Source organism: Platalea leucorodia (assembly GCF_965183815.1).
Source record: "Platalea leucorodia genome assembly, chromosome: 4".
In the NCBI taxonomy this organism is placed as follows: domain Eukaryota; kingdom Metazoa; phylum Chordata; class Aves; order Pelecaniformes; family Threskiornithidae; genus Platalea; species Platalea leucorodia.
Window position 1 is genome coordinate 127,823,563 of NC_138826.1, and position 24,154 is coordinate 127,847,716.

Below are 24,154 nucleotides of genomic sequence, written 5' to 3' on the forward strand. Positions count from 1 at the left end.
GACACTCCTCCGTTCTTAATGAACTTCAAAAAACAATCTCTCCTTGCTTGGGAAGTTCATCTGGCAGTTCCCTTGACCCCAGGTGGATACCATCTGGACCTGCTGGTTTGCGTGTGATTAGTTTGCAACTGTTACCTGACCTATTTTGTACAAACAGCCATATCTGAAACATGAACAATTCATTCTACCTGACATGTTTTCATGCCCGTTTTCCTTACACTTTTTCAATAAAAATAATTGAGGCAGTCAGTCACAGATTCAGATTCAATCATAGAAGAATTTAGGCTGGAAGGGACCTTTGGAGGTCATCTAGTCCAAACCCCCTCTCACAGCAGTCACTTTCCTCTTGAATTACTAGGGTGGCTTTCCTGTGGGCACTGTTCACTGACACAGCCGTAAGCAATTTTCAGGCTTTTCCCCACGTCCCTTCTGACTCTTCCTACGAATTCTCAGCAGCTGTTTATAACCATCAGCGACAGCTAGCTGAGAAAAGACGTGATAAAGGATGTCTTGGGGCCCAGGTTTCTAGATTCACAGCCGCTTCCAAGAACCAAGCCTAGTACTTGCTGCCTGTTTCAAACTCCACAAGTCTGTTTTCAGCTGCTGACCCGATGGCTCTGTACCTTCTGTGGAGGCACACACGCCGAGAATTAGCTCTTCATGCTGGTTCCTCCATTGCTCTAGAGAGCTTTGGACCAATAAACTTCCCAGAATAATTCAAGAAAACTCAGTAAGTGCTGATTTTATATCTGACCTAAAACTCAGTTTTGCATGGCATATAATATATTGCATGATATCTACCCCACAGAAGGACAGAAGAGATGCCACAAGGAAAAAGGCTGACCAGAAAATCCCCAAATATTCCTCCATAAAGAAGCAAGTACAACCAGAACGGCTGCTACTTCACTTCTTTTACTTACAGGAGCTTCAGTGCGGGGCAGTTCCATAACCATTATCACTGCTAAGACAGAGGTTGTCTCCTCCTTGCACCAAGCCCAGTGGCTATTAAGCCTTAGCAGGAGAGGATCTCTAGTATGAAATGGCCTCAAGGATCCAGAGAGAGAGAAAAAGGTAAGGGATTTTACAGAAGAGCTTTTCAGAGATACTCCAGACTAATGGCTTGGCTAATTTTTTAGCTTGGCAATCTCAGCAGTCATAAGCAAACACTGGACTGAAAAAACACACTGGACACCTATGGCCCCAGGAGGAAAGCAGCTCTGTCCTGCCACTCCCAAGACCCAAAACTGGCTGCAAGCTGCAGCTCCCACCGACCACGGCACGCAGCACCAGGAAACCCCCCGTTAACACACCCACACTAACACAGCCCCGGGCTCTACAGCAAGACTAAGAAGGGAGAAAAGGGGGTAGAAGAAAGATCAAACTCACCAACATCGGACTCTTTGTGGGTTTTGATGATTTCAGCCAATTCAAAATTTCCTGCAATGATGGCCACCTGAAAAGAGAGGGAGGGAAGACAGTTGAGTGGCTCTGAACAGCACCGATCCTGTGCTGGCTTGCACGGATTACGCCATATGGACCAGTAACAGCTGCTTTCCGTGGGGGACGCAGAGCCAACAATCGTTCTGCCTCAGCTCACCCAGTCAGTAACCCCAAGGTGACAATACGCTCTCAGTACCGCAGGGAGAGCGTATGTCGACGGCTTGTGCAGCGAGAGGGTGGTGAATAGCTCGGAGATAGCTGTTCCCCTCTCCTCAGAGCCTGGTGGTGATATGCCTAACACCAGCTAGGAATTAATTTTAGGTCTTGCAGGTACTGACAAGATGTTCTCCAGCCTGAAGCTTTGCAGTGAATCCTAGTTAGCTGACGAAAGGCGACTTACCAGCAACCGAGCTCCCCGCACGTCTCACCTGAACGGTCCACCGGGCTAACTTGTGCTTGGTGCAGGCTGCGCTGGCCGAGGAACTGCTTCCACTCAGAAAGCTGCAGCAGCAGCTTGCCCCAGTAAAGCCACTGCATTTTAGACCAACATTAAATATTGCTTTGCCCACCACCCATCCCGTGGTTTCTCTCCACAGGAAGAATCGAAGAGAATTCAAAGGAACAAGGAAAGCAGAGAAGCTGAACGTGGGTCTGCCAGCAAAACACACAGACAAAACTGGTCTGTCTCACTCCAGGAACTGCTTCTACAGGTGCTCACGTCCTGGGGAACTGCAGAACAGCAGTCTGTACAAAGGGAGGTTAACACGCGTAGCGGGAGAGAGGCTGAAGCACTACTCTCCTGAAGCAAGACTTCAGCCAATAGACTAGTGACATCACTGGAACTCTTTGCTGATTTCCTACATATTTGGGAAAACAAACAAACAAACAAAACAGCACCGCATCGCAGCTAGTAAGGCAGAACAGTCCAATATTTTCAGAACAAGGTCCAAAAGTATTCTTTTAACATGTGAAAGAACCGCAGTGAGATGGGTAGGAGTACACGAACTCCATCACTGGTCCTCAGGAAAATAAACTGGAAGAACTGCTCTGGACTGAACTGCTCGAGTCCTGCGTTCGATGCCCCCGTGAACCATGGCCACCTCTGCCCTTCCCCCCCGTCCCAGCACACCCAGTCCCCCCAGTCACTGCGGAGCCTCTTAAGACGGTGCCCTCACTCAGCAGCACCTACAGCTGATTTGGGAACAAGAAGCAGCCAGATCAAATTGAAAACAAAGTGCTGCTGCTCAGAGCGTGAAAACACGTGTGAGAACAGGCTGAGATACAGCCGCTGGTTTTGCCTGTCCAGGCTGGGACCATCATCCCCCCCGCGCCCTTTTGTCTCTTTAAGTTAGGGTTGGTATTTGAGACGAACATATTTGATCAGGCAGGCAGTAGAAACCAAACCCTCCCAGACACTGACAAGTCAAGAGCAATACTGGCAGCTCCAGCTGTTAAACGTTTCCCTGCCCTCCTACAAGAACAGCTTTTAGAAATACGAGGTTCATTTGCATTTTACCACTAACTTGTGACGAAGGGATATATTTAACTTGGTGACTCAGTACAGCATGCACACCTCTCTACTATGATCCTTTATCAGCAGAAATAGTCTTACTATCCTCAGCTCAACAATGTTTATGTGAATTTTTTTAGTTTTCTGAGGCCCAGAATTCGTGCTCCACCTCCTCAGCCAGAGCTGCGAGCGATCAGTGATGGCTGGAAGAAACGAAACCTTCCTTCTGCGTTCGGGAAATTAGGCCACCGTAGCAGAGAAAATCGAGTAAGAATCTCTGTTTTTCCCCAAGCTTGCTTCAAATTGTGATTTTTCTGTCTCTCCTTATATTTATATAAATTTATAAGGTCTGCTCTCCCAAAGGTCACAGTCTTTGAGCAGGCAAAGAAAGCTTTTGTACAGCAGGGCAAATGACCTGAATTTGGGGAAATTTGAAAGCAAAAATAACCAAACTGATGGAAGACTGGAAAGGAGAATTTAGAAAAAGCATTTGAACTTCAAAGTTCCTCAAACAAACAACTAATGTATGGTCCACTGTCTCTGTGAAAAATCCAAATTCAAAGTACAGTTATGAGTCTCATTAGATGCATGTCTCGGGAATAATTCCTAAAGCATATGGTGGATGTACGTGCTGCACCAGGAGCAGCTTCTGCCATTGCACGTACCCCAGGCGTCCCTCCCGCTCCGGCTGCAGCAGGCGGGGGTCTCCCACCGCTGCGCCCACCACCCTGCCGGAGGTCTCGGCGCCGGGACAGCTGATGCTGCAGGCAACAGAAGCTCCCTCTCTCCCTGCCTTGGAAACGTTATGGCTTCCAGGAAAGGTGAGAAGAAACACGCGGGATAAGAAGTCTGGTAAGAATATAATCTCACATAAATCCCTAGGCAGGGAGGAGAGCCCTGCTGGTTACGTTTTTCAATCCAACTTGGAAAAAGCAAAGGAGATGAAAGGATTTCACGTCTTGCATTGCTGCCTCAGCTGGTGCTTCCCGGCACGCCGGCTTCCCCAGCTACGAAACCACCGACAGCGTTCCCGTGCCCGCCCGCTCGCTCCTGCCCCAGCACCACTTTGCTGCATGCAATTGTGCTGATGAAACAGTTTAAGAGACTGCATGATAGACCATATCAGTGAACTCCTCTAAGTTAAAAGCAATAGCTTTTTGGGGACAGGTAGACAAGAAAGGAAAGTCTCAAGGATAGAAACTCCAGAAAACAGATCTTTTTTAAAAAAAAAATATTTCACAGCTAGCAGTTTTAGTGCTTGTACACGAAAGTGGGAGGAATTGGTGACTATCAGAAAAAATAGTCTGACTTCCTCACAGAAGATGAACAATCTAATTTCAAGCACTAAGCCAGATGTCCCACATAGGAATGCCATCTTAACATCACAGCCAAGCTACTTATCCTGGCGATGTCACAGGGATAGCAGACATTGGGCAAAGGGCATTTATCATCATGTCTTGCCCCGATGCCATGAATGTACTCTGTCCTTCCGCACGCCACAGGCTGAACAACGAAAATCCGCGTTCAGGCTGCACTAGACATACAACCGTACCATGGCTCTGGCACAGGGTTATTTTCTGAAATGCTGTAGCACCTTGAGTCATTCCATAGCATGATATCAAAGTGACAATGCTTTTTAATCTAACAGCAATTTGCCTATTTTTATCTTTTTAGGCAAACTCAGTAATTTCTAAAAGAAAGAAGAAGGAGGGACATCTGAACAGGTTGTGCAGCACGTCATGTCAGTGTGCTTATAAGGTCTTAAAAGTTAACAGCAGAAAACACAAAGATAATTTAAATATTCCTGGTAAGAATCATAGCTTTGAGATCTAACCCAGGTTCTACGGATGACAGTACCGTGCAAACATCCCCCCTCCAAAAAAAAGCCCACCACACTGCGTGAAACCATGAGAAGGTCCCCCAGCCCCTCCTACCCTCTTGGTGACACAGGCCGGCACAGAGCTCGGGTAACAACCGATGAGGATTCACCATGAACCGATGGGGATTCACCATGAACGCAGCGACAGCGCGCCAAGGCGCAACAGCACAGAGGGGCCATCTGCAAACTGCTGCTGCACACCACGTCAGTGGAAGCAGTATCGCGCCAGCCATCCACGAACCCAGCCCTCAAACCACACGGGGGGTGTCCAGTCTCGACAGAAGAGAAACCGATGGAACTCATCTCCACGTTGTGAAGGCCATTGGCACAGCTGGCCGGGGCTGCTGCCTCCTCGCTCCACCTTGCACAGGTTGCTCAGAGAGGTGTGCAATCACCGGTTTGCCACCAAACGTAAATCGAAGATGCACAGAGACTGGTTAAACAACTTTAAACCATGGCACTTAACTGGGTTTTCATCCTGGGCCTACTTTTATAATAATATTTAATTTTTCTTGTTCTGAATTGCCACTGTATGTTCATATTAAAGGATCTGTTATCTCCTTGCAATAAGTTGTGACGTATGATGGAGAACAAAGATGGATCTCGGATGGATGTATTTTGCATGGGACGACATCATTGTTTTCAGCTCTCAAAGCAGTAGGGTGCTCAGACAAGGAAGAGGACGGCTTACATTACATGAAAAACTGATCCACTGAGAGCAGGAGCACAGAGGCGGCACCTCCGGGCTCCCAGCAGACGGGAAAGGAGCCCTGCAGAGCAGACCAAGCCCCGCGGCCCCTCCGCGCCTGCTATCGCCAGCCTGTCCCCTCCACACGCCACAGACGTGGATCTGCAGAGGCCCAAGGCAGGGAAACCACCTCCAAGAGAGACCGCGGCTTCCCCCCGGCCCGGGCGGGCAGCCCTCTCTGGCAAGGGTAACAAACCCTGCAGCTGCCTGTGCTCAACAGGCGCTGCGCAAGTCCCGGCCAGCGTGCTCGCTCAAACAGTCCGACGGGACATAATGGGAGCTCTGGTTCCCAGTCCTGCAGTTTTTCTGAGGAAGGAAAATCCACAGCACAGAGGGTTATGAAATCTCTTTTGACGATCCTGCTGCCATGGCCAGGATCTCAGTGGTCCTGTGGAGGGCTCAGGTGGGAGTATCTCCAGGGACAAGAGTGCTGGCCAACCTGCAACACGGAATTTTACATGGGAAATGGGAAGAATAGCTATCCTGAAGACCAAAAAAAATGGAGCCACTTTTCTGGTGCGATGATAGTACAACAGCAGGTAGAAATCACCTTGAACTTGTGCTCACAAGTATGGACACTGCTAGGTCTGAGGTGGGTTTCCACCATTACCTGCTCTTCAGTCCCTAAAAATATCCACGGTAAAGCACCATTCCCCTGTGATGAGGAAGGGACGGGTCCCATGGCACGCAAAGCTCACAGACAGGCTGCCACCACTGGAGACACCACCTTGTAAAGGTCTCAAAGGGAAGGAGATCGGGGAATTGGAGACAGAAGAGTAGCAAAACACATCAACTAGCCATGAGTCACAGACTCCTAGCCATATGCATCTGAGTTGAGGGAAGCATCCAATTGACATAAAAGCTGATAAGGCTCTCCATGAAGTGGGAAGAAAAAGGGAGAGAGGGAGGCAAAGAGATCAACTTCAGTGGCAGGAGTTTATGTTTTTGATGGTATCTTCAAAAAGGGAGTTACCTGGATGAAGGTCAGAAGAACACTGAGTAGATGCCAGAGTGGCTCTGAAACGCTGGTATTTTCATGTATTTTCATACCTGAAAAAGTACATACACCCACCCACTGGAACCTCTAGCTTGAGAAGTGAAAGACTCTTTCTGAATCAAATGCTCCGTATTAAAGCACACCATACTCTCAGAGGTATTTCTCAGTTGCAGACTGCAACAATTAGAGAAGTCCAGAACTTCACTGCTATCATCCTACGCATGCAAAAGGCACAGGAGCAGTGATGGCTGTGGGGAGCAAAGGCAGGAGCAGAGCCATGAGGGAGGCAGGTGAGATGCAGCAGCAGCAGCTCTAGGAGATGATGGGGCGAGAAGGAAGCAATCATCAGCAGTGCTGCTGGGCAAGAAGGGAGCAGACCTTCTGTGGAAGAGAAGTGTAAAAGGGCTTATTAGGTGGGGTGCAGGCAGCCAAATCAGTGTCATTACACAGTCAAGCTACTCAGCTCTCCTCAGACCCTGAGAAGCATCTGTAAACATGCCAGACTCTGTTGTCCACTATTTTTGTATCACCTTACCCAAGACTTCTCCAATTATTGAGGCTTTCCACTGTTGATAGTTTTCTACCTCTTCGTTATCCCAGATAACAGAGAGCAGAATGATTCTTTTTAATCATCACACTTTATTTAACCAGGTAGCACTGCTGTACGTCTGGACTTTTTTTCCAAAGTTGTCTACCTTTACTTGGCCAAGCAGACTTCAAGCATGTTCTATATTTGTTCTAGATTTCCAGAAATCTGGCAGTCCTACTAGGTCAATCCTACTGCTCACATATGGCAGCTCCATCTGGGCTGCCATATGAGCAGAAACTCTAGAGCCGTTCGCAGCAATGTGTGCTGCCATTATATTGCACAGATGCAGCTAGTCTGATGCTTTCAGGAGGTGTCGCTGGGGTCAGGCACTGTATGACTACGCTGTAGACACAACACTTTCTGGAAGCAAGACAGACCTCCTGCGCGCGAGCTACGCGGCTCATCTGGGACAAATGCATCTCAAATGCCCCCTGTGCCTGCAACGTGTGCACAGTAGATACAATACATCCTGCAAGCACCCAACTTGCAGTCCATGGTCTATACAGCAAATGAGAACATCTTTTTTCCTATGGACCGCACCCCGAGCCCTTGATTTAGAAGAGGCACTTTAGCCAGGCAGCTAGACTAACATTCTGTCGCTAAGCCTACAAGGACAACCTGCAAGCGGTCTGCATCAGACAATGGGTACCTGTAAACATATACGAGAAACAAAAAATGTCCCAAGCTGCAACCATTCAGCTCTAGGCTAAGCGAGACAGAGAACTTTCTCAGTATTTTCAGATGAGGCAGATGGAGCTACTGGAAAAACAAGATGATTCTCCTAATGAGATGCATCACAAAACTATCCTAAAGAGAGGCAGACGATGCTGTGATCTCCTCCATCAAGGGGAGAGGGTGTTGTGAACTCTGAATGCTTCTGGGAAGCAGGAACAAACCTTAAGAAGGCATCTTGGAGCCATTATGCTCAGGAAGCCTTCAAACTGGAGGAGGAGAAATGTGAGGAGTGAATCTCACCTCCATCGGGACTGACGTTTCCAGCAGAGCTGATAACCATCAGTACAGCCTCTAAGGAGAACAGTGGTGTGTTATCCAAGAACTACTGGTACGAGCACCACCAGCAGCCTTGGCACAGGAGTGCCACCTCCCCTACACCCTGCTATGACACTTGCAGGCCATGGCAGTGGTGTGCTGGGCAGCCATGCAGGCTGACAAGTGCCATGTCCTGGAGGTCGCAATTTCCATAAATTTGTTGTGCTGCAGAAAGGCTCTGGAAATGAACTTCAGTTTCCTGCAGAGACCAAAGGTGGGTTGGTGGCATCTCCTGAAAGTTCAGAAAAAGATTCTACAAGGGAAGAGTGACAGATTTGGCCAGAGCCATGATGGCATCCACACAGAAACCTCCTGGTGCCACAAAGCATGCCTTAAAAAAAATCAGGTCATGGTTACTTGTCACAGGGAGCTGAATGCAAGGTCCATGGGTGGTCAGTGCCTGGGAAAAGAGTACCTCAGACACAGGAGAGAGGGGAGACGTATCAGTGAGGATATTTCTTGTCTGCCTTGTTCAGATGGAGTCATGATGGATGGTGCTATCTAGAGCAGGTAGAACAGGACAGAGAGGACAGGCTGGTCTTCTTGGGGAAGAGTTGGTCAGTCTGGTCCCTGGTCCAGTCAGCACTGAAGGATGCTCTCAAGGGACTGGACAGCAGGTATGTCTGTGCCCAGAACAGTCCTTACCATCAGAATTAGAGGTGGGTCTGACAGAGCTACCCGACTCAGCCTGAAGGATGGGGAAACGCAGGGCCTCCTATGCAAAGCAGAGACTTTGTGTAACATTTGTAACTGGAGTGTGACTGCTGCGGGTCAGGGAAGATTTCGAGTCAGCAGCATCATCTGGATAATGGAAGCTGAGATGGCATCTGACTCAGAATTAGATCAGTCTCACACTGAAGACTGGAGGGGGAGTGGGAGGGAGCCAGGAGGCCAGAAACCTGATCAATTTTTACAAGACAAACTTCAAATGAAAAGAGAGAGAAAACAAATCAAATAAAATGAGGATAAGAAGAAAGCCTTGAGAGAGTAGGTACATTAAAAAAAAAAAAAAAAAATATATATATATATATATATACACACATTCATCAGGGAAATGAAAGCTGCTCCTTGGTAAGCAGACTGCCCTGTGCGGGGAGCAGCACACAGGCACGTACCTCCCGATGCCCACAGAGGCGGCACGTGGGAGAGGCGATGCGCGTCCCATGCCGGGCGGCAAGGCTGGGGTGCATCCCATTTGGCACACGCACTCACTCTGTGAGCGTGCCCACGCTCGGCCTCTCAGAAGGAACAACTTGCAGCCCGTTACACGATGACAGAAAATCATTCGTGGCCAGACAGTCTTCTCATAGCCTGCAATCTTTCACTCCAGCAATGGGAAGCCCACAGTTCAACTATATTATGATTGATAAGAGAAGCTAAATGAACCAGTAATCTACCAGGAGAAGACATTTTAAATCTGCCACAAAGAAGAGGAGACACAGGTCTGTCCTTGGTCCATCATGGACGCAGATGATACAACTGTAGGCAAGGCGGCAGGTGCTTAGTAGGAATGGAGGAACGCATCCTTCCCAAACGATGGGGCACATGGAGCGAAAATCTCCCAGCTATAACAAAGGAAGATGGCAGACAGCATTTGCTAAACATAAGTAATATTCAAACAGGCAAGTCCTGGTAAGTTACAGAAAGTCTTGAAAAAATGAGTAGAGGAACTTTCCATACCCATTAAAATACTGGGTCTTGGAAAATTAGACAAATTCCAGGGAGGAGGAGGACCATCAATGCTTTTAAACACTTAAAATTATCAAAAGCATTGACCTCACAAACCAAGGGCTGAGCTGCCTGGCATCGGTGCCAGGGACAGGAGACAAAATGAGCGTTTCTCCACCACCGGCTGCACGCTGCGGTCAGCCCCTCCTCCGGAGAGCTGGCGGCCCCGGCGCCTGCCCCTGCCCAGGCCGCCGGCGGCTCGGCGGCACGGTCAGCCTCTCCAGGCTCGTCCTTCTGGCACCGGGGCTTGTGTGATGGCAGCCGCTCACGCTGAAGGACTTCTCTGCATGTCCCAGCTTTGTCTGAGCACACCAAACTATTTCTTAAAGTAAAAAAATTTTATTCTATCCAAGAAAGGGCTAAATTCTAGATTACAGAGTGGAAACACTGCTAGGAAAAAAGCATGCGCTCTCATTTCATTTTTAAAAAAAAAGCCATTTTAACTTTGTTAGAACTGAACTCCCCTTTTTCTCCCCTTCCTGTTTCCCTCTAATTTCTTTCCTGGTTCTTTTTCTATCAAGAAGCCAGAACTTGTCTTCATATATCTTCAGTTATGGTTATTCACACCTTTTCCCTTCTCTTTGCTTCACAATTCCTTTGTTTGCCCACATCTGGGTTTATATTCCTATTTTTTTCATTCATTACTGCACCTTTTTCTCATCTGATTAGCCTTCTTGCTGTTCGAAACATTTTCAAAAGTATCACATTCTTTTATAAGTAATGTAGCATAAGAAGCATTACCTATACTCACAATATTGAGTTTGTTTTGTAAAATCGTCACAGAGGCCACGTATGGTACATTAAGAATACTGATGCATACTTAGAATGCTTTTCTGAATTATCTCCACCTGCGTACCTTACGCCAGTTCTGACGCCATAGGCTCTTGTGGGTGGCTGACCCCGGCTGGAAGCCAGGTGCCCACCAAAGCCGCTCTGTCGCTCCCCTCCTCAGCTGGACAGGGGAGGGAAAACACAACGAAAGGCTCGTGGGTCGAGATAAGGACAGGCAGGTCACTCACCAGTTACCATCATGGGCAAAATAGACTCAACTTGGGGAAATTAGTGTAACTTATTACCAATCAAATCGGAGTAGGTTAATGAGAAATAAAAACTAAATCTTAGAACACCTTCCCCCCACCCCTCCCTCCTTCCCAGGCTCAACTTTACTCCCGACTTTCTCTGCCTTCTCCTGCTGAGCGGCGCAGGGGGACGGGGAATGGGGGTTGCGGTCAGTTCATCGCACGCTGTCTCTGCCGCTCCTTCCTCCTCCGGGGAGGCCTCCTCTCACTCCTCCCTGCTCCAGCGCGGGGTCCCTCCCGCGGCAGACAGTCCTCCATGAACTTCTCCAACCTGAGTCCTTCCCACAAGCTGCTTCATGAACTGCTCCAGCGTGGGTCCCTCCCACGGGTGCAGTCCTTCAGGAGCAGCCTGCTCCAGCGCGGGTCCCCCGCGGGGTCACCGGTCCTGCCAGCAAACCTGCTCCAGTGTGGGCTCCTCTCTCCACGGGGCCACAGCTCCTGCCAGGAGCCTGCTCCAGCGTGGGCTTCCCATGGGGTCACAGCCTCCTTCGGGCATCCCCCTGCTCCAGCGTGGGGTCCTCCATGGGCTGCAGGTGGACCTCTGCTCCACCGTGGACCTCCACGGGCTGCAGGGGGTCAGCCTGCCTCACCATGGTCTTCCCCAGGGGCTGCAGGGGAATCCCTGCTCCGGTGCCTGGCGCACCTCCTCCCCTCCTCCGTCAGTGACCTTGGTGCCTGCAGGGTTGTGCCTCTCACGTTTTCTCACTCCTCTCTCTGGCTGCTGTCACCCACTAACTTTTTCCCCTTCTTAAATATGTTACCACAGAGGTGCTACCAGCCTTGCTGATGGGCTCGGCCTTGGCCAGCGGCGGGTCCGTCTTGGAGCCGGCTGGCATTGGTTCCATTGGACACAGGAGAAGCTTTAGCAGCTTCTCACAGAAGCCACCCCTATAGCCCTCCCTGCTACCAAAACCTTGCCACGCAAACCCAATACAATGCTAATTAGATTTTATTCTTGTTTTACTGATAATTTCCCTAGTTTGGGGAAAGTAAATATTGTTAAAAGAAAAAAAGCATAATACATGAAGTTTGATTGACAAGTTTATGACTCTGGCTGACAGAAGCAGCGATGTCTGAAGTCGGAAAGATGAAATCCAGTAAGGTCTAGTGCAAACTGTTACCCTTGGACTGAAGGAATCAAGTGCATAAATACGAGGTGGAGAATAACTGGCTGGGCATCGTAAAGCAGAAAATGTATGGTAACAGCAGTAACCCCAAACTAAACACAAGTCAAGAAAATGGTGACGTTGCATAAAGGCAAATTTAATTCTAGGAGGTATTAACAAGATGGCGATGATCCATCTGGACTGATATGGCCAGTTTTGGGACAAAGGTCTTTAAGAAGGAGGTAAACAAATGGAAAGCAGTAAGTTGGAAGAGACACTTGGAAATCTTGACCACTGAGTAAAGACTGACAGAAGTGGGTTTGCTCACCTTAAGTCTTAAAAGAGTATTACAAAAAGGTTGGTGATCAATTATCCCACTGTTGGAAGGACAAAGAAATATGCTTACTCTGCCAAAAAAAAAAAAAATGATTAAAACCTAAGAACAAATTTCTGACTTTCTCAGCACAGAGGAACACTGAGAAAAATCTACTTTGACTGAATGCAGGGTTTGACAAACATTTCCAGGGCTGATTGCCTACTCAGGGTAGGTAGAAAAAGTGGAAAAGACCTCCATTCAAGACATTTGTGCCCAGAAACGTACAATATGACACATTTACCTTTCTCCATGACGGTATATCTATATTGCATCCAGTGGGGGGTGGGGGGTGTATGTATAATTCGTTACATATAATTTATCTTGCTCAAAATTTGTTAACATAGAGATATCATCAAGCAGGACATTACTCAATGGTATTGCTCAGGTTCTTGATCCAAACCAATTGTGTGCAAGCCATGACCACCTAGCCTAAGGTATAGACGCTGAGGGTAGAGCTGAAGGCGCACAAGGTCCGGTGCGGTGACAGACACGTCGCCGCTGCAGCAGAATCCGAGCCCGAGAGCAGCCAGGCTGCGATCACTGCTGCAGGAGGTGAAACGGTCTCAGAAAGCAAGGAAAAACTTCAGCATAAACCTTCAGAATAATAACTGTAGCCACAAAGACTAATTGAAAGTATCAATTAGAAATATGCGTGAATTCGGTGATGAGCTGTATGCCACAGTAGCGGGACCTGTGCTAACGCACCGGGTCGCTCCTAGAGCGAAGGTCAAGAAGAATGTAGGAACAGAGGAAGAGTCATGTGATGGACGCAAAAGTGATCCAGTAGCTGTAAAAGCCTTTAAAACGTGAATGTTAGAGGACATCAAACTATTCTACTTCTCAACAGAGATGAGGTGATCACTGTGCGTAGGTGCTAAAGTATGGGGAAGAAGTCCAACTGCAAGGCTTTCCAATTACTGCAACACACAAGAGCTAGTAACGGGATGATTAAATTAGGCAGAGTAACACTGAGGTAAAAGATGATCTCTAGCAGCGAGGGTAATTAAACAGCTTACAAAGAGAGGTGGCAAGGGGCACGTACCCGGCAGCCCCGCTGAGCCCATGCAGCCGTGCGTCCCAGTCCCGGGGGACAGGCTTGCCTGCACCCCCCGTTGGTATTTCCAGCCCTGAATCAAGACCAAGTTTGCACTCCAGAGGGTTAATGAATTTTTCTTTTCAGGAGGAAGAGGAGGAGGTTGCTTTACCTATAATTCCCAATAGGCTTAAAGAGACATGACGATTAAAAAAAATGAGAGAAGTCACCCATACACAAGCAAGGCTTGTTATATATTTGGCACATCAGAAAAGCTGAGCACTGCAGAGGCAACGCCTCTTCTGTATCTGGAGAAGCAAGCAAGGTGGTGGGAACAGTCACTGAGCACCCCAAAAGGTGCTGAGCCCAGCTCAGCTCCACAGCCAAACCCAGAGGTGCCAGTCTCACCTGTGGAAAACCTCGTCACTCTAAAAGGAGTGAACAGGCATTGCAATCACTAATAGTTAATTTTTGTTACAAACTATGCTTTTAAAATCTGGATTATGAGCAAGCTTTTAATTAATCTGAAGTATAAGAAAGGCTAGAAGAAGGTGGGTTACTATGTTACCTGATCATTAAGGACAAAGAGCCTAAGCACAGGTAATAGATTTCTCAGAGGTCCCAAACTTTAAACAATTGTAATGTTAAAAGTTAACAAACATACTTTTAAATGCTAAAAAAGAAGTTTTCCCACTCATATAGCAAATGCAGTAAGTTTGAAGAAGATGTGCTGCATTTTTAATACATGACAGGTTGGATAACCACTCCAAGTGCCAACAGGAACTCCACACCTCTAAGTTATTTTAATTTCTACTACAGTAGAGCTAGAAAGCAAAATCAGTAGGCTCTGCACACGCTTACGAAAACCCACAACCCTTACAATCCAAATGTTTGACAAGAGAGAACAGATGGAGGAGGACAAGGTTACCACTGTAGTGACAACAAGAAAAATACGGCGCTTATTAATAAAAATAATGGTATAGACATTCTCACATCAGGTAAAATTTTTGGCATTAGTTAGGACTAAGTCTTTAAAACGCGTCAAACAGCAGATGTTGTTTCTGTGTTTTACACAAGTTGATGAACAATGGCAGCTAGCTAGCAAGAGGGTACAGCTAAGCTAACTAAACTGTAAAATATTGACCAGCTTTATCATTTCCTTCCAAGTATTCTTAACACTTAACACTTATAATCTACATAAGTAGAATTAAATTTATTAATTTCTGACATCACAAGATATGATGTCATTAATAAGTTAGAAATCCAAACACTGTCAGCTAAAATTTAATTTAAATTAGAAAAAATCACAGTTAACTGAAGATATTCTTTAACAAAATCACTCCATTTGAGAATATTCTGTTGCCTGGGCAACATGACTGCAAATTGCAGAGTTCAGATCATGATGTCTATTTTAAAGCAACAAGATACAAATCTTTGAAGAAAATACATCTAACAACCTGTTTGTATTGCACCAAAAAGCTGATACAAATGGTATGTTAAGATAACATCAAAGCGTAAATCTTTCAGGATTTAAGGAGGACCATTCAAAGTGTTACAAGGCCCAATTATATGTGTGACAGATGCAAAAGAGGTTGAGCAAGGTCAAGGTACAAAATGGGATACAAGCAGCAAGGTGTGCAAGGAACAGCGGGGCCGCGGGAAGGCGTTACAGCGCGCTCCCAGCAAGAGCCGACCGAGCGCACCGGCGCAGGAAAGCTTTAGCACCGTGAACACCGGAGGGCTTGCTGTCTTTTTGCTTGAGCTTTTTACTCCACAATTGGCTGCGATCATGCAGCAAATATCACCAAATCAGCAGATCAGTTGGGCCTCATAAAACTGACAGACAGTATTTGGGGCATTATCTGTCTTTGTGCCTGGTTCTGCAAGCAATTTATGAATTGCCCTTACTTTTCGACAAAGCGCCAGAGATCTGCAGACCACGAGCTGAGTCACACTGCCAAAACCCTGCTAGGAGCAATCTCGGGCGTTAGTGGTAAACTCTGATCATCCGTGACGGTTGTCAGATACCTGGGAAAAAAGGGAAGTTACAACCAGCTTTAAACACGCAGCGCGGGGAGAGGAATGTTGTGCTATGGACCAGGCAACTTGATTTTACTGTCCAGAAAAACGCTGGGCAAAGCAGATAGTTTGTAAACAGAGATGACCGACAACAGCAATTTGTAAAGAGCAAACCAAATTTAAGGGATCTAAGTCAGTTCTAGGAGAGGGTAGCAGGCCAGGCTTTGTGAAGAGCAAAGAAACCGAAGATCATATAGCCATCTTCTGCAAAAATTTTGACAGCCTTATGTGACATTCTCAGAAACAACAGAAATTAAATCTAGCTGAAACTCCTGCCAAGTGATGAAAAACTAATCAGAAAACTAATTCGTGACTAACTGTCAGACTAAAAATGTATGCTAAATGGATTTCACAGGACCCTACCCCAGGTTCAGTAGTATTCAATTTTTTCATTAGCAACCTGGATGATGGAGTGCAGAATATGCTTATTAAATTCCTAGATGAGACCAAGATAGAAGGAGATGCAAAGTCATTAGAGGATTAGAATTGAAGTGATTGTTGGAAACTCAAGAAATAGGCGGGGGGGGAAGACTTAGTTAATAGAGACAAATGTAATGACAGTTTATGTACAGGGATTACAGAAGATGAAGCCAGCCTCTTCTCCGAGGTGTATAAACAACAAGAGTCAATGGGCACAAGGTGCAATGTGGGTAATTTTGGGCATAATGAAAAGGCTCTTCCCCAGGCGAACAGCTGAGCATGGGAACAAGCCCCAGGGTGGGAGTGCTCCAGGCACGGGGGCTTTCCAGGCCTGGCCGGGAAAGGCCCTGAGCAGCCTCAGCAGGCGCGGGGCTGGCCCGTCTGCGCGGGAGGGCTGGAGGAGAGGCATCCCCCCGTCTCCCCAGTCCAGATGGCTCAGCGAGTCTGCAACACCAGGCACAAACGCGAGCTAGGAGACAGCAGGCAGCAGCCCTGCTGAAGAAGATCTGAGGATTGCAGGATCACAAGCTGCAAATGAGTCAACAAAGTCACACTGTGGCAGAAAGGGGAAAGCATACCAGGATTTACAATTAGCAGCCTCACCTCTAACACACGTGATGTAACCCCTCCACTCAGTGCAGAATAGGCTGGGTTTCAGCTGAGGAAGGCTACTTTTGGGAACAGAGTTAAATAAAAGATAGGGGGAGAATCCAGAGTAAACCAATGGTAATGATTGGATTATGCTTTCAAGGTCTCTGCAGGAAGGCCTGTGCGCTCTGGGATATTCAGCCCGGAGAACAGAAGACTGGGTGGGGAAGGGGTGATCTGACTGTAAAAACAGAAAGAAGGCAGCTGCAGTGAGGACAAAAATAACCTGTTCTCAATAACCATGGAAAAGTAATGGGCTTAAAATTCAGTAAGAAAGATTCAGGTTAGATGTCAGAAAACGCTTTCTGAGACTGCAGCCAGCTGTAAGCGCAGGAGCAGACCGCCTGGGGAGGCTGCAGCCAGCACCCAGCACAGGGGGGCTTGCGAGCACCTTTGGCAAATGCCAGTTTGCCAAAAAAAATTCAGACAGAGCTGATCCTGGAATGGGGGCAGAAGAGCCCAAAAAAACAGCTCTCAGGTTCCTTCTCAGTCCTCGCTTTCTAGTGCCTTCTCCAGTGGGGCAGCTGGCTCTGAAGCAGGGGAGCGCAGCAAAGGTTGTCTGCCCTGGTCTTGGGGAGGTGTTTGGTGTGGTCTCCCATAGCATCCTTACTGCAAAACAGGACAGGGATGGCTTGGGCAGGTGGACGACAAGGTGGCTGGACCACCAGGCTCAAAGGGTGGGAATGGGCTGTACGAACCCGGTTGGTGGCTGGTTACGAGCCCATTCCTCAGGGATGGATATGGAGCCAGTCCCTTTTGGTACCTTCATTGACCAGCAGGACAATGGTGAAGGAGATCCCTGTCACCAGCCTTGGGAGCAGCTGATGGGCAGGAGGGCAGGGCTGTTCGTCAGCATGACCTCCCCAGGCTGGAGAAATGGGCTGACGGGGGTTGGTGGGGCTCAGCTGGGACAAGCGCCAGGTCCTGCCCGTGGGCTGCAGCAGTCCCATGTGGCAAGACAAGATGAGGCGACCAGCTTCCCCAAAAAGGCCGGGGGGATCCTGGGGACCCTCAGACCCGGCGTCGGCAGCGCCCTTGGGCAATGGAGGCCGAGCACCTCCTGGGTGGTGATGGTCCGAGGGCAGGGATTGCTGCCCTCCACTCAGCGCTAGTGAGACCTGTCAGGGTACTGGGGCCAGGCTGGGCTCACCAGTGCAGGACGGACATTGCAGGAGTGTGGCGGGTCCCATGGGGGCCTTGGGACAGTTGGGGCTGAAGCGCAGGAGGTCGGGGGAGAGGCTGAGCATGGGGTTTGCTCAGCCCGGAGAGAAGGTGAAGGGGAGACCCTACTGTGGCCTGCGGCTGCCCGGTGGGGTGGGGAGAGAGGACGGAGCCAGACTCCTCTCAGAGGTGCCATGACGGGCCGAGAGGCAGAAGCTGTGGCCAGGGACGTCCTCTCTCCATGGCAGGAAAAATCCTTCACCGGAGGGAGGTTTGACACCAACCGGGGTCTCAAGAGGCCATGGCGTCTCTGGCCTTGGATGTGCTCAGCATTTGTCCAGCCGCAGCCCTGAGCAGCCCGTGCTGACGGGCACTGCTCCCCACAGGGCTGGCACTGGACACCTCGGCAGCCCCTCCCCACCTCTCCAATTCCGCAGTTTTATGGTGCTGTTCATTTTACATATGAAACTATCATAGCTACCTTACTCCCCATGAGACAGGAAAGAAATCAAGCTGTGATACTGAGACACACATCCTGCTCTGCAACGTGTTCGAGGGATGAATTGCACCCACGCCCAGAGGGGGACCTCAGCTCCCCATGCGAGATGCTGCTGCCCATCCCTGTGCTGCTGCCCAGTGGCACCGTGGGCACCTCCGCCTGCCAGCACATCCTCTGCCCTGTATCTGACCGGCACCAACCCCAAACACCACCTCGGCTCAGCAGGGAGGCGATCTCCCTACATGCATCCCCAATTCAGGCAATTATTTCCTTACGTCAAGCCAAACGTTTGTCTGAAGTGCTCATAGTCAAGTTAAAGGCTGACTAAAACCTCTGTCATGTGCTTGAGTTACACGGCCAAGGTCAGGCTTGCCAGTTACAGAGGCTAGCACAAGTGACTGAGTGCACCACAGCCAGAACAGCTCTACATCAACAAAGCCTGTACTAATCATAACAAGAAACTTTGTTTACTTATAGCATGATTACCTACCAAAAAAAAACCAAAACAAAACAAAAAAAACCCAAAAACAAAACCACCAAAAAACCCACTCACCACATAAACTGGTTTAGAATAATTTACCCCGGGGGGGGGAACATGACGGGGGGAGGGGGACACGGACAACAACCCACGCCACACAAAAATGCAGCAATCGAAAGGACAGACAACTTTTTGACAGAAAAGTAGCAGTTCTGACTGTTAAATTTCAGTGAAATTAGAAGAAATTTGAACCAACTACTATTTTTATAGTCTGCATACGATAATCCTGTATATGTATAAAAGGAAAAGTTCAACCACGAGTATCATGAGGACAAAGACATTTGTACAAAATTGACATTTACTGATCATTAAGAAACTTGTCTGCACTTCTGAAACCTACATCAGACACGTTTGGGATGAGCTAACACAAGCGATCCCATAGCTCCATTGGCATACAAGTTCAACAGGAAAGAAATCACGATCTATGCTTAGTTTCAGCTTGGTACCAGAGTCACCTGCTCACATACATAAACAAACCTTTAGATCGATATGAAAGAAAACTATGAGTTTGTTGGTTTGGTTTTTCTTCCAAATAAATAACACTGAATTATTATCTCTTCATAATTAAAACTTCCAGTGCTGAGTTCACATTTTGATAGGTCCTCATAGCCATCTTTATTGGCTGTAAAAGCTACATTGATAACAAGCTCACACATTTATAATAATTTTCCAGTGTGTACCTGGAGAAGCCTCCATCCAGAAAAGGCACGTCAAAGGTGGGGTAAAGTACCTTCCATCACTGCTGGGAAAGAAGGATTGGAAGAACACAAGCAGAAAGAAAGATGACTTACCAGTGACTGTACACCCACGTAAACACAGATGTCAACTACAAACACCCCAATACCGCATTCGTTTCCCTTTGAACTACCACAGGAGCTCAAGCTCCTCACCATCGCCCCTCTCCTTCCAAGACTGAGCACAAAAGGTACCGCATGCCCATCATCATTTCAGATCCTCTTCCACCGCAGGAAGAAGCCAGTGCCTCAGCAGGCTCTGGGAAAGGCAGCTGCACAACAAGCCAGCGCGTGGATGAGGCTGCTTGAGAAACTGCAGCTTCTCACCCAGCCTGCACGTACCTGCGCACTGCGAATAACGCTGAGGCAGCTGCACCCTTGCTGCAGAGGGGTCCTGAAGTCCCTCCTGCGTGCACCAGCTGCAAGCTGCTCCACCAACACCACTTCAGCTCTGAGGTGCTGCAGTAAGCAGTACTAGGGAAGGCAGGGGCCAAGCTCCAGGTGTCCACACCAGAAATAGCAAGGGTGGAGATATTCAACAAGTGATTCTGAAGTCACTTGGGCACTGAAAGCACTCCTCTGATTAGGGCTGGAGCCTTCACTACAGCCAATTACAGCAAGGTCTGTCATATGGCCATCATGGTTGACCCACAGATGTCCCAGGGGCAGCATTAAGGAACCTCCAAAACTTTCCAGACAAGAAAGATCCATCTCGACATTGAGAACACAAAGTTCAGACTCCATGTTAGAGATGTGAGGTTTGGGAAAGAAAACTGGGAATTTAGCATTGTGAACAAGATAAAACTTGGATGCTTCTTAGAAGGAAACTGCTGGCATCTCTAACAGGCCACTGAAAAACACAGTGCAAGGCAGGAGATGACCTGACCATAAGGACTGGACTTTTCCTATTTTTTATGCAGGAGTAAGGGCAACTGGAAAAGCTACTTTTATTAAACAAAAGGTGAAAAAATGACCGAGGTTCAAACTGCAGGGTTGCCAGCATGTGACACCTGGTTTAATCCCATCAGAGTACTGGGCTCCCGAGAAAGAAAACACTTAACCGAGTCCTTAAGACATCTGAAAACCAGGGAGGAAAAGGAAAGCAAGATCCGATGCACTGGCAGAGACTAGCCAGGAGATGAGAAACCAAAGGACTTAACCCAGCTAAGGCAGGAGCGAACCCCACACGGAGCAGCTGGGACTGATGGGGAAACAGATGCACAGGCAGCAGAAAAACTGGTACAGCTCCCAAACAGCAGCATTTTAGGATTCTCCTGCTGTTTACAGGGAAACCTCTATGTGGAGGAGAGCAGGGTTCCTGCCGTGGCAGCAAGTCTCCAGCCCCACACAAGGCAGACTGCTGAGACACAGGAGTGGCACAGATGGCCCAACGCATTTGATACAGAGGTAGGAAAACCAGCAGTTACCTCAGAGGGTGCAGGGAAGTAAGGCAGATGGAGCTTTCCATGTCTCATCTTTATCTGTATAGAAATTAGGACATTACAGTATGGATGGGTGGACAGCTAGATGGGGAAAAAACTGGTTGGGTGGTTAGGCTCAGAGAGTGGTTGTTAATGGGTCATTCTCTACCCAATTGCCAGTGACAGGTGGAGCATCAGAGGTCAAGTTTGCAGGTAACACCAAACTGGGGGGAATGGTCAATATCCACAAGGGCAGGGCTGCTGTCCAGAGGGACCTGGACAGGCCGGATGAATAGGCCAGCAGGACCCCCATGAAATTGAGAAAGTACAAACGCAAAGTCCCGTGCCTGGGAAAGAAGCAGCTTTGGCAATGACACAGACTGGGGAGCAGAACAGCAGAAAAGGCTCTGGAGGTCGTGGTAGATAGCAAGCTGGATTAGAGCCACAAGGCCAGTGACTTTTACAAGAGCAGAGGGTATCTCCTTCCCTCTCACACACTTGTTAATGAAGACCCCATCAAACCATTTCTCATCAGCTGGATGTCGAAGCCTAGTGTGACACAGGAAGGCTGTTCCACATGGGCTGTCCACAACACCAGGTGTGGATCATCATTCTGACAAAGTTCAGCTTGCAGATGTAAATGATTTCATTTCCAAGTCAAATCTCATGATTTGCATGCTCAGAGAGGGACATGGTCATTCACAGAATTTGAAAGGTCTTCTCTTTTACAATCTGTCAACCTGGTATTAAGGAAAGGGAAAAGAGAAACCCAAAATACTGCAGCTGAACAGCAGCTAGCACTTTTTTAAAAACCACAAGAAACTGTAGACAGGCTGACCTGGAGGACTTTGAGTTATCAATAGTCCCATGCAAGAAAAAGACTAAAGTAGTGAGGGTGGGTAACCTTACCACAATATAAAAAAAAAAAAAAAAAAAACCACAACACTTCTTGAAGAGCAAGACTTACAGACAAGTCTTCACCCTTCTAAAAGACAAAACATTGCCTGACATTGCCATCCTGAACTTCAACTTATGAATACAGGATTTCAGGGTACTGGGTACCTTTCTGTTGTTTAGATAAGATGGTGGGTTCACCACATCAACAACAGCAACTGCTGGTTTTCACAGTCCCAGCTTGAGTGCCCAGCCTTCCCGTTGCAGGCTCCCGACCCACGGCATGCTCCAGTGGCCAACATCCCAAGTCCAGTCAGCGAGCACCTCAAGGCACACGGGAGGTCTGAAGGTCTGAGAGACAACTAGTGCTTTGGCAGCACTTTGTTTCTGATCAATGATACTGCTAAAGCAGCTGGAAGGAAGGGGGAAAAAAAAAAAGCTTTCTTTTCATCCAGTGCATTCTGAGTATGCAATAACCTACCTGAAAAATGATGTCTCCATCCTTCTGTGAGAAGAATGTATTTAGATGAGGCAGGGGAGCTTTGGGAAGGACTGCAGCTGCACAGGGGACTCTCTTAGACAATTTATGGATGAAAAGCCAGCTAAGAGCAATTGAAGACAGATGTAGGTACAAACCCAGCTCAGGAAAACAGAGAGATGCAGATTGCCAGAAGCTGGGAAGAAACTCTGCGAAAACTCTCATGCTAAACCCACCCTGCTCTTGCACTCCTCCCTGAAGCCTGCTACCAGCCACAAAGAGGCGAGACTGCTCCCCGCACTCCTGCCCCGCCACACGGGCCGTGCACTGCACCCCACAAGTGGCAGTCAGGCCCCTTCGCAGCAGGGAACTCAATACGGCGAGAGGTGGCATGCCACCCCAGGCAGTGAGCATGCTGATTTGCCTTAGGGAAGACAACCAAGCAGATTACAACTTCTAAACCCTCTAAATTACTCACTGCTATCTCGAGTCATCTCGGGCCACTGACACCAAGCTATCTGATTAACAGTAGCAATCAAATTAACAGGAGGTATGTGCAGTAAACTGACTAAATAGCCATGCAGCAGCAGAGGTATTTACATGAGCTCCCAGCAGCCACAGAACTGCGGGGTAGCACACGCTCCCTCGTACAGGCTCAGCTTTCCTCTGCTGTGCTGAAACTCCATCGTAGAAAGTTAGCACCCCATTACCATGGCCATGCAAAGACGACACAGGAGAAAGTGCCAGACGTTGCAGTGGACAGTGACTTAATGACATGCTGACATCTCGAGCAAGCAATCCAAGCAGGGAGTTGGAGAGTTTCTCTGAAAGCTGGGAACTGAAGGGAGCACATCACACTAATATCAAATTCTGGTTTGGATTTGCCAATAAACAAACTGATTGGATTACCAAGCACAGTTTTCATCCTCTGGAACAGAAACTTCAAATTAGTCGCACTACTTCAAAAAGGAAAAGACAAACACTGTTTTTTCCTCATTAAGACCCAGTAGGACTCTGAAGGACACGAGCAAAATCAGAGCAGGGGCCATTTGCCTCCCTCCACCACCTGCTACACCACCTCATGTCCCGCAAATGCCCAAAGCAAAAAGACTGCCCCTTCTCCATCTCTTGATTCCAGAAGTTCAGCTCATCTCAAAGAGGAGGCAGCAGTTTCCTGCAAGAAGCCCTTCCCTGGAAATAAGTATTTTTACATTAAATTGGAGAGCAGTCAGATGGGACTATCCTCAATCCCCAGAGCAAAGCTCCCCGGAGAGCAGCAGTCTCTGAGCAAAGCAGACCTTGCCACATCAAGCCCTTTCACTACCCACCTCCCAAGGCGGGATATAACACGGAGCAGACAGACGAAGGTCTGAGCTAAGGTGGATTCACGGCGAACAGGGCTACCCACCAAGGGCTGAGCTCAGGCATCCTTCAGCACTTGCTGTGGTTAGCAAGGTCACCCCAGTCACTCAGAGCAAAGCTGCGGTGGCACTCACGCTCGTGTGTGTGAGCACCGCACCAGAGCCCGTCACCTCGTGCTCCCCAGGCCATCGCGCAGGGGAGGACAAGCCTCACCTTCTCCGCAGACAGGTATCCGCGCTTCGTCACATAAATGATACTCCCAGCTGCGGAGCTCCATCAGCTACGACCAGACAACCATCACTTAACAGGCAAATTAATTGCATGGCATAAATCTCAAGTTCCTGCACGTAACAAAATATCAGAGCACCTATAAGGATGCTCAATT

General features: G+C 48.2%; 1 protein-coding gene across 1 annotated transcript in view; it reads right to left on the bottom strand.

Moving 5' to 3' along the window:
- Nucleotides 1-24,154, bottom strand: part of SHANK3 (SH3 and multiple ankyrin repeat domains 3) — a gene marked incomplete at its 5' end in the record, with an annotated part of 356,878 nt that overhangs the window by 248,972 nt on the left and 83,752 nt on the right. The window contains 1 exon segment of the mRNA XM_082310842.1: nucleotides 1,387-1,453. Within this exon segment, the coding sequence (XP_082166968.1) occupies nucleotides 1,387-1,453 (67 nt within the window).